This window comes from Carya illinoinensis, chromosome 2, assembly GCF_018687715.1.
Source record: "Carya illinoinensis cultivar Pawnee chromosome 2, C.illinoinensisPawnee_v1, whole genome shotgun sequence".
Taxonomy (NCBI): domain Eukaryota; kingdom Viridiplantae; phylum Streptophyta; class Magnoliopsida; order Fagales; family Juglandaceae; genus Carya; species Carya illinoinensis.
In genome coordinates, this window is record NC_056753.1 from 35,277,713 (window position 1) to 35,286,713 (window position 9,001).

The window sequence follows — 9,001 nt, forward strand, 5'->3', positions numbered from 1 at the left end:
GTAGTTAAATTTATAAATAAAATTGAAAGAAAAAAATAATAAAAAAATATTATTTAATATAATAGAGATAGGAATAGAAAATGAGATGTAAGAAATTTTTGAAAGATGAATAAAATTTAAAAAAAAAAATTGAAAAAATATAATTTTAAATTAAATTATAAGAATAAAAATAAAGAATTGGATGAAAATACTCTTACTAACCATTCATAGAATTGAGTAATATGTTTGAAGAGTCATCTAATGAAGGTCAGATGACCTTGTTAATTAATCACCATGTTCTTTTTTAGGGACAGAATCAATTAATACCCATTAATGTCATGTGCGTATGCTTTCATTGCAACTTACGTGGGTTGAAGTTGAAGTTGACTTAAGCGCAAATCAACCAGCAAGTCATATGGTACACGATTTTTCAGGACTCACTCAACCCAGGCCATCCATTTTCGTATAAAATTTTTCGCTAGTACTGCCGCCATTAATTTCCATCTTTAAAATTATATTTTTTGAAGTTTAATTTTATATATAAAAAAAACTCACATATTAAATTATATATCTTTGAATCAAATAATAAAAAAATATTTTTATATTTTTCTTAAAATTATTATTTTTATATATTTTACAACTAATACAATGTGTTCAAAAATACAAATTTCATATATCTAAATATTACAAATTTCATATATCAAAATGACTAATTTTATCAATAAATATTAATAGACTAAAAAACACTTTGTATCATCAACTTAATACAAATTTCATATATTAAAATAATCTTAATAGAAATTTTATAAAGTTGATTTTAATGAGTACTAAGAGAGAAAAAAAACAGTAAAATAATATTTGGAGAATAAATGGTGCTTCTTCAAACTTGAAGAAATATTATTCATAGTTATGTAAAATTTTAAATATGCATAATCTAATATAGACCAATTTATAAAGATATTATGTAAATATGAAGATAAATATAAACATGCATAAGCCATTGACAATACTCTAAAGCTGATTTGGGCATTTTTAAATAGAGAAATAATATTTACAATCATAAAATACGTGAGTGATATATAATCTTTTTTTAAAGAGTGAGTGACTATGAGACCCACATGAATAAAAACTAATTTTTTAATAATAAACTCTACTTTTTTTAAAAAAAATTACACGTACAATACTTACACACTTCAAAACTGTATCTAATATCATTCTTAAATTTGTAAAAAAATTCAAACACAATCAATTATCATCTTGACTCTCCCTCGTGAATATACCCAATACATAAAATTTTAAATTTAAATGGAGTCAAAGAATAAAGTTGCATTTAAATTATAAAATTACGGTTCAGACTTGTCCCCTACTTTAATACCAGAATGAATTATTGGACTGTTTTAAACAGAAGAAAAATGAGAGGTAGAGTTGCAGATAATGGATAGAAGGTACGTATTCACAAGCAAGAAAGGCACTCAAATGCTGGTGAGACTCCGGAGCTTTGTGCTACATCCAAAGAAAAGCCATCTACTAATACTAAAACTTAAAATAGTAAGAAAAGTCAAACCTATTAAAACACACGTGTCCAATAGTTTAAGCCGAGGATAATACGTAAATTTAATTATTTAATTTATATTTTAATAAAATCGATATTTATTATATTGGTGATGTGTCATCAATCACATGAATTTAGCCAAATTCTTAGGGTAAAATTCCAAGTAATTTATTGAGATTTGTGCTGCTGATAAAAGCCTTTTAAGGCCATGCAACATCGGAGAAAAGTGTTCGGAATAGAAAGAACTGTAGGAATATATGCTTCGTGTAATAATATCATGCATATCTCAACAGAGTAGAGACTGGTGGTGATTTGATTCTTATAATTGACTAACTTTGTCTACCTTACCTACCCTTCTAAAGGTATAATAAGGCAAAATCATTGCATCCTGTTTTCAGCTCCTAGAAATTGAAGTAGTTGGAAACGTTGGTGGTGGATGTGGTAGGTAAAGGACGGCCAAGATGGTTCTGGAGATTGGATTGGAGGATGGCTGATGGAACAGTAGCTGTAGAAGAAGAGAATCCTGATGATGCTGCACTTGCTAATACTGGCATTGCACTAACAATCCCATTGCTCTGCATTTGCCATGCCCAGTTTACAAATCTTGGAGAAGAAACAGTTTCATCTGTCTGCTCTGTGGCCCTAACGCCCTGCAAGTAAAAGATAACCCAACTTAAGTTCTAGTTAATAAATCTGAAATGATCAAAAAGAAGAAATTCATTTGCATGATCTGAGAGAATGCTTAGACATCATAATATCAGATTATTGATTATTCTTAAAACATAAGTACTGAGTTAAACCATGTCAAATCCTTTTCAACTCTGGTTCTGATTTTCTGCAAAGTCTCTAAGAAATGCTAACATGCATGACAAGCCAGCAATCGTTTAACCAAGAGGCAGATAGTAAGAGAAGGATAGGTAGCGATTTGAAGGTTGCTATGGTGAGTTGGCAACTACCACAAATCAGACCTCGAAAACGACTGCAAAATGTACTCGGATAACATGGCTATACTAAAGAGACCTAAAACAATGAGCAAAGGAATGGAAAAACCTGCCATTGCCAATATCAGTCGTACTCACACTATTGTAACTTACAAGCTTCCCACAAGGTAAAGTAAATGATCCCCCTACCAGACAGTATGGGAAGGTAAGAGCTGTCTGATGGGAATCTGAATATATGCTAATGTGCTGCTACTGGCCACATGCATTTCATACATCTCTAAAAGATGACTTGGAGAAAACATGTCTTAACACTTAAAGGCCGAATATAAATGGAGTGATCATACCACTAATCTGTCTCTGTTGCAATGAAAATGAAAATCGACCCCACTGTCCTTCCCCTTTGATCTGTTAGAAACCCCGAGGCTTAGATCCAGATTGTGGATTGGCTTTCCTGAATTCATAGCACTAGAAATTCATTAACATTCTTTTTATTTCTAAGTGCGAAAAGGAGTTACCTTCCATAAAGTCAAATGAAAAGATAGGAATCTATTATATATATTACCTTGATCATTATTGTCATCTGCAATTATCTCCCCTTCATGGGTGCTTGGCTCAAAGTTGGTCACTGCTTCCTTTCCATTCGATTTGATCGCTGCAATATCGTAGGCCCTGGATTGAAAAAAGAAGGAAAATAAAGATTTCTGGTAGATTGAACCCATCTAAATCAGATTTCAGACCACAGATTAGTGTCCAAGGCCAATAAATTCGTGATCACAAGGACCTTGCTGCTTCTGCTTCAGTGTCGAATAACAATATTAGATTTCATTCCTACCATGGGAAGGTCAAAATGACAAGTTCTGAACAATCAAGACGGTGCATAGAAGTAGAAGTACAATATATACCAACTTTTGACGTCCACATCTGATTAAAAATCATCAGAAATGAAGTTTTAGCTAAAGGAATGTTTCTTACTTCTTCCCCATGAATTGTCCCATACGAGCTTCCCATCGACCACATTTGTGCAGGGTCATGTCTCTGTATTTTGAGCACCCACGAGAGAATCCTGTGCTGTGGCGACGAAGAAGATGTACAAATTCTTCCTTTGACAGATTCATCATCTGCGCATGGATCAATCAAATTACAGTCAGTTTGCAATCCGATATTCACAAAATTGCAGCAATCAGCCGTTAAACACATCCCACTTCCACCTGCTTCATATCTTCCTCATAATCGTTTATGTCAAAATTAATATCAGCGTCAACTCCACGGAATTTAATCGCAGCTCGATCATATACTCTGAAATCACAAGGTCCAAACTCAGGACTATCAAATCAATCATAAAGCAAATTATGTTAATTCAAAATATTAAACAAACTCACCTAGCAGCGGCATGAGCAGTGTCAAACCCACCTGAAAAATACCAACACCCGAATTCGTCAAAATATCCGAAAAACCATAAAATTATTCAGCGAATTTGTTTCCTAATAGTGATATTAAAGATCATCTTCTTACCTAAATATACTTGTTTCCCACAATCCCTGTACATCAGGAGAGAATAAATTCAGACCACTGAAGAAAATTCACTCAATGTATTTAAAATGAAACCATTTATGTAACAGCTCATGTGATAAGAGTCGAGATCAATAAAGAACATTAACCATTGAAACATACGAGGGTTTATTTATGAACAAACATACATATATCCTTATAGATGGAAATTAATACCATATATGTGATTCCCATCGCCCGGTTCTCCGGTAAAACGTAACGCCCCGGTACTGCGAACTCCGAGACCTCGGCCCACGCCTCCTTTTCCTCACCTGCTGTTGCTTCTGCTGCAAAATTCTCGGCTCGGCCTGACCACCCGTTACAGAAAACGACAAGTTCAACCATTGAGGCCTCGACGACAGCCCTGACCCTAACTCAGACTCCTCGCCTCCTGTTTCGCCGGTACCCGGGAAAAGGGGTCGCGTAACGAATTCCGATGTCGGATTTTCGCCCTTGACCTCCTTGGTGGGACGGGCAGTACCGCAATTTTCTTTTCTCAAGATGTCGAAGATGAATTCATAGGAGTTTTTGGAAGAGTCTTCATGATCTCGGGTATTGTTTGGAGCTTCTTCGACAACGGAGGAGGTGGAACTTCTCCCTGAGTCTTCCATTTGTGTTCCTGATCCCGGTGGGAGTTTCTCCACTTCCATTGACGTCTCCACCTTTTCATCACAAAGTGAAGCACTGGAGAGGATTTTAACATTGAGATCCAACATATTTTCTTTTTCTTCGACTCTGTCCTGGCTGTTTAATATTCAAAGAAAAAAAAATCCGTTTTACATGGCACTGTAAGCTTGACATGAAAAACCCATATGCATGGCAAAATCTTCTTCAACAAATACCGAACAATAGCAGCTAAAAATTCTTTTTTTGAGAGGTATTGCAAAGTATAGCTTCCTCTCTGCAACGGTACTGGGCACAGAGAGAGAGAGAGCTGCACCTAAGTTATTAATAACAACAAAAAAGAGCCGTCTTGAGGCTTTATAAATGCCTGCAAGTAAACAGTCCACAGGCAGAGAGAGAGAGAGAGAGAGAGAGAGGGGACGAGTGGAGAGAAAAGGGATCAGAGGAGGCGGTAAGAGAGAGGCAATAATAGATGATCAGAGGATTGTGAGGCACAAGAAAGAAACAGGCTGGGGGAGTCTTGGTACTTTGAAAGAAAGAGCCAAAGCGGTGGGATATCGATATGTTCACTTTGTAGGTAGAAGTAGAGCGTGGTTCCACGCTTGCAGCACTTTTGGGTTGTTGTGTTTCAACTTTACACCCCTTTCACCTTCGTTTCTCACCTCCCTTCTAAACCTATTTCTACCCCAGCATTATCACTACCTATAGCCGCCTAGCAGCCACAGTCCTCTAATCTCATCGTTCTTAACGACCAAACAAATATATATATATATATTAAAAGAACCAATTAAAAACTAATTTGAAGAAGCGATAAGAGAAATGACGTGTAGATCATGAAATATATATAATTTTGTTAAATGCCAAGTCACAACGACAATAAATCTTTTGAAACTTTTCTCTGTGTTGATTTCTCCTCCAGACCTTTGAAGTTTGAGTGAAAATCTAGAAGAACTTGATCAAACTAAATTGATCCCAAGTTATTTGGGACCAAAATGGTACATATACACTTTTTATGCCGATTAATGCATGCATTCATGTTTCATCCCAAAATGGTTACAAAAATTAATGAGAAATCTTGCCCAATTTGGTTATTGATCATTAAATCCATCTACGTGCTTAGAAGGATGAGTAGTTGGTAACTTAAATTTGGGATGGCCTCTACAATGACATGACGTCCCTTTTCATCAATTATTACAGACATGCACGTTCGAGGCAAAATTTATGAAACTCCCAATTCGATCCATTATTATATATTGACGATTTTGGGCCTAAAATTGGATGGCATGCAGGACCAGCATTTCCCTAAATGGTAAAGCCGTAGGTTTTTAATTCCAACGAATACGAAAATGAAGCTGGGCATGCATTCAGTTTTCATCTCCTTATTCATGTGCTACTACTCTAAGTGGCGGCGGCTACGTACTGATCATAGGCGTACAAGCTCAAACGTCCACCTTGCTGGACAACATTGACTGTGCCAAACGTGGATCTCTGATAAATTAGGACCACCCCATCTTAAATTATGTTAAATATCTTAACTATTGTATGAGTGCTGGTCCCCTTCTACATAGATGCAATTAAATACAAACAGTGGCCGGGCTGGGGCGCTCGGAACTGACCAATCTATGAATTTATAGGACTCCGGAAGTTTTGTATTTATTTACTAACGTTGTAAGAAACATTTTGCATCGTGTAATTTGGAAGCTAGGAATTATATTCATAATTTTAGGATGCGTAAACTCTACACATAACAAATTATTTTTAAAATGATGGATCCCAGTTTAATTTCTTAAACGGAATATACAGAACTTATATACCATAAAACTATATTATTATGTACCGTTCTCGAGATTCTCTTCAATTGTCACGTTCATAATATAAAAAGCATCCAGCTTCTTATCTTTAAAAATGCTAAAAACTCATGTTTTCTACGTTTTTCATAAGTCCCCACGTTTTTGTGTTGTTCATTTGACCAATTTATCTTATTATTATCAGTGATCACTTATCTTGTTTGTTTTTCAATATCGATTTACTGAAAGGAAAGTTTGTCAATTTTTAAATATCAATGTCAACATTCCATTTACTTTAAGCTCTAGAATCCAAATTAATAAAAGTATTAGGACGAATAAAAGGTCTAGTGTACTTCAATTTTCTTACAAGAGTACGTAGTAGTTAATTACAAATCATCATCGGATTTTATATTAAAAAAAATTTATTGACTTTGGCATGTTATGATCTTTCTTCTAATTTCTTTAGTGTCTACTATCATTTAACTGTTCGATCGGAATCTACGTACTCAAAAAGTAGGAGAGTTAATTATTTGTCTTTTAATCATTATTTGGTCAGCTTTTAATCGCTTTCTTAACCACTATTTAAGAACTCCACAACCAGTAGAAACAAAGGTGAATTAGACAAAAAATAAAAAATAAAAATAGAAACATGAACAATAATTTCAAAAGAATAAATACTATACACCAAACTTTCGTCTTACTGTCATCTCATTATGTAACATGTAGCATATTTATCAGTATTAGATAATAAATATAAATAATACAATAGATCTCCTCATATCAATGTTACGTTTCAAAGGGTTAAATTTTATTTAGTAATTTGAGAATAATTAACGATAAGTGTTATAATTACATAAATATTTTATAAAAATAAATATGAAAATTTAGGTGATTTTATATAATAAATTATATCTATTTTATAATAATAATAATTTTTTAATTTAAATTATCTAATCAAATAAGTTTTTAAATTTAATTTTATAAAATATTTTTATGGTTAAAACCATTTCTTTAAATTAATTACGTGATATAAAAAAACAAATATAAGAAAAAAAAAACAAAGTAGCTTTCAGAAATAATTGAAGAACAAGGACATTTCAGCAAAGTAAGGACAGAGCGAATGAACCAAACCAACCCCACATTGAGTGGAGAGAGAGAGACCTTAATGGAGACAAGACGTGTCACTGACACAATCCAATCCAATTAACTGATTCCAGCCAAAAACAGTAATATCAACGTCAAATCTGGACCGTCTAACTTTCCCAATTGGGAAACATAGTAGGATACGACAAGCGTACGATTGGTGGGAGATCAGATAAAGGACGCAAGAATCTTTCATATGATGCACATGGAACCTTTGCTTTTGAAAAATTTTACTTCAAAAATTTTACCATCACCGCTCAAACTTACGTCGACGATTGCGTTATTATCCGCTTCTTACTATTTTATTATTTTAATTAATTAATTATTTTTATTTTTTTAAATTATTTTTTTAATATTTTCAATCAATAAGAAAAAAAATTAAAATAATATATAATTTCACTAATAGTCACTTTCTTAACTATTAAATAAAAAAAATTTTTAAAAAATAAATAATAAAAGAATAGTAGAAAGATAATAAGGTTAATATTATTCAACTTATCTGGATATTATTGTTCAAATTTTTATTTTTATTTTTTTCTTTTTACTTAATGATTAAATTCTTTTTATAATATTGTACTTTTTATTTTTAAAACAATTTAAAAGTATTTAAAAATACATGTAAGAAAAATGAAAAATACATAATTAGAACAAACAATAGCTCCTAGCAAGCGGTGGGCATAGACCCACCTTTTCTCTTATTGTAAAATGAATAATGATAGACTTATTATCTTACTATTACTATTATACTATTTTATTTTTTTTATTTTTATTTTTCAATGATTGAGGATGTTAAAAAAATACTTAAAAGAAATTAATAACAAAACAAAAACTTCTAATACACTATAAAGCAGTAGATGAGTGGTAAGAGGATAATAAGTGTATCATTACCTACTTTTATTTTTACTTTTTTTTATTTGATGTATTTGAATTTAATAAAAAATATTATTATATTTAAAATTATCTACAAGTTGTGAGTAGATTGTTAGCCTATCACTATTCTTTTTCCACTTGATATAAAGTATAAGAATATTTATAGCCATTCAAAACATAAAATATGGAACAAATTAGATATTTTTCTATAAAACTTGTGTCATATTCTATTTACAAAAGAGAAATCTTACATCCACAAGAAAAATCATATAAAAATAAAGTTACAAATTGATAAGATTTTATATGATACGTTATATTTATTTTACAATAAAAATAATTTTATAATCTAAAGTATCATATTAAATTACGTCAGTTTTTATTTTTTTAAACTCTTTGTTGCTAAAACATTTCTTTTTGCAAAAAACTTGTGCATGTCATCAATTTTGTTTCACTTATAAATTGAAAAAAAAAATGTTACATCCATAATGAATTTGTACAAAATTAAATTAACATATTGACAATGGCTTCATATAATATATTATATCTATTTTATAATC

The 9,001-nt window shown here is 32.0% G+C and overlaps 1 protein-coding gene across 1 annotated transcript; it reads right to left on the reverse strand.

Moving 5' to 3' along the window:
• Positions 1-1,768: 1,768 nt before the first annotated feature.
• On the reverse strand, positions 1,769-5,314 carry LOC122301338 (AP2-like ethylene-responsive transcription factor TOE3). The gene is made up of 8 exons (XM_043112615.1): positions 4,198-5,314; positions 3,985-4,010; positions 3,852-3,882; positions 3,681-3,768; positions 3,445-3,590; positions 3,035-3,141; positions 2,817-2,923; positions 1,769-2,181 (listed from the first exon to the last, which is right to left on the reverse strand). The coding sequence occupies exons 1-8, from the start codon at positions 4,734-4,736 to the stop codon at positions 1,933-1,935; spliced, it is 1,293 nt and encodes a 430-aa protein (XP_042968549.1). The 5' UTR covers positions 4,737-5,314; the 3' UTR covers positions 1,769-1,932.
• Between the last annotated feature and the right edge of the window lie 3,687 nt (positions 5,315-9,001).

Excerpts from the sequence above, each read along its gene's own strand:
- LOC122301338 (XM_043112615.1), bottom strand. The coding sequence starts at position 4,736 with ATGTTGGATCTCAATGTTAAAATCCTCTCCAGTGCTTCACTTTGTGAT. Across the intron at positions 3,591-3,680 it reads ATGAGGAAGATATGAAGCAG|ATGATGAATCTGTCAAAGGA; the intron begins GTGGAAGTGGGA and ends ATCCATGCGCAG. Across the intron at positions 2,924-3,034 it reads AGATGACAATAATGATCAAG|GAAAGCCAATCCACAATCTG; the intron begins GTAATATATATA and ends CTATGAATTCAG.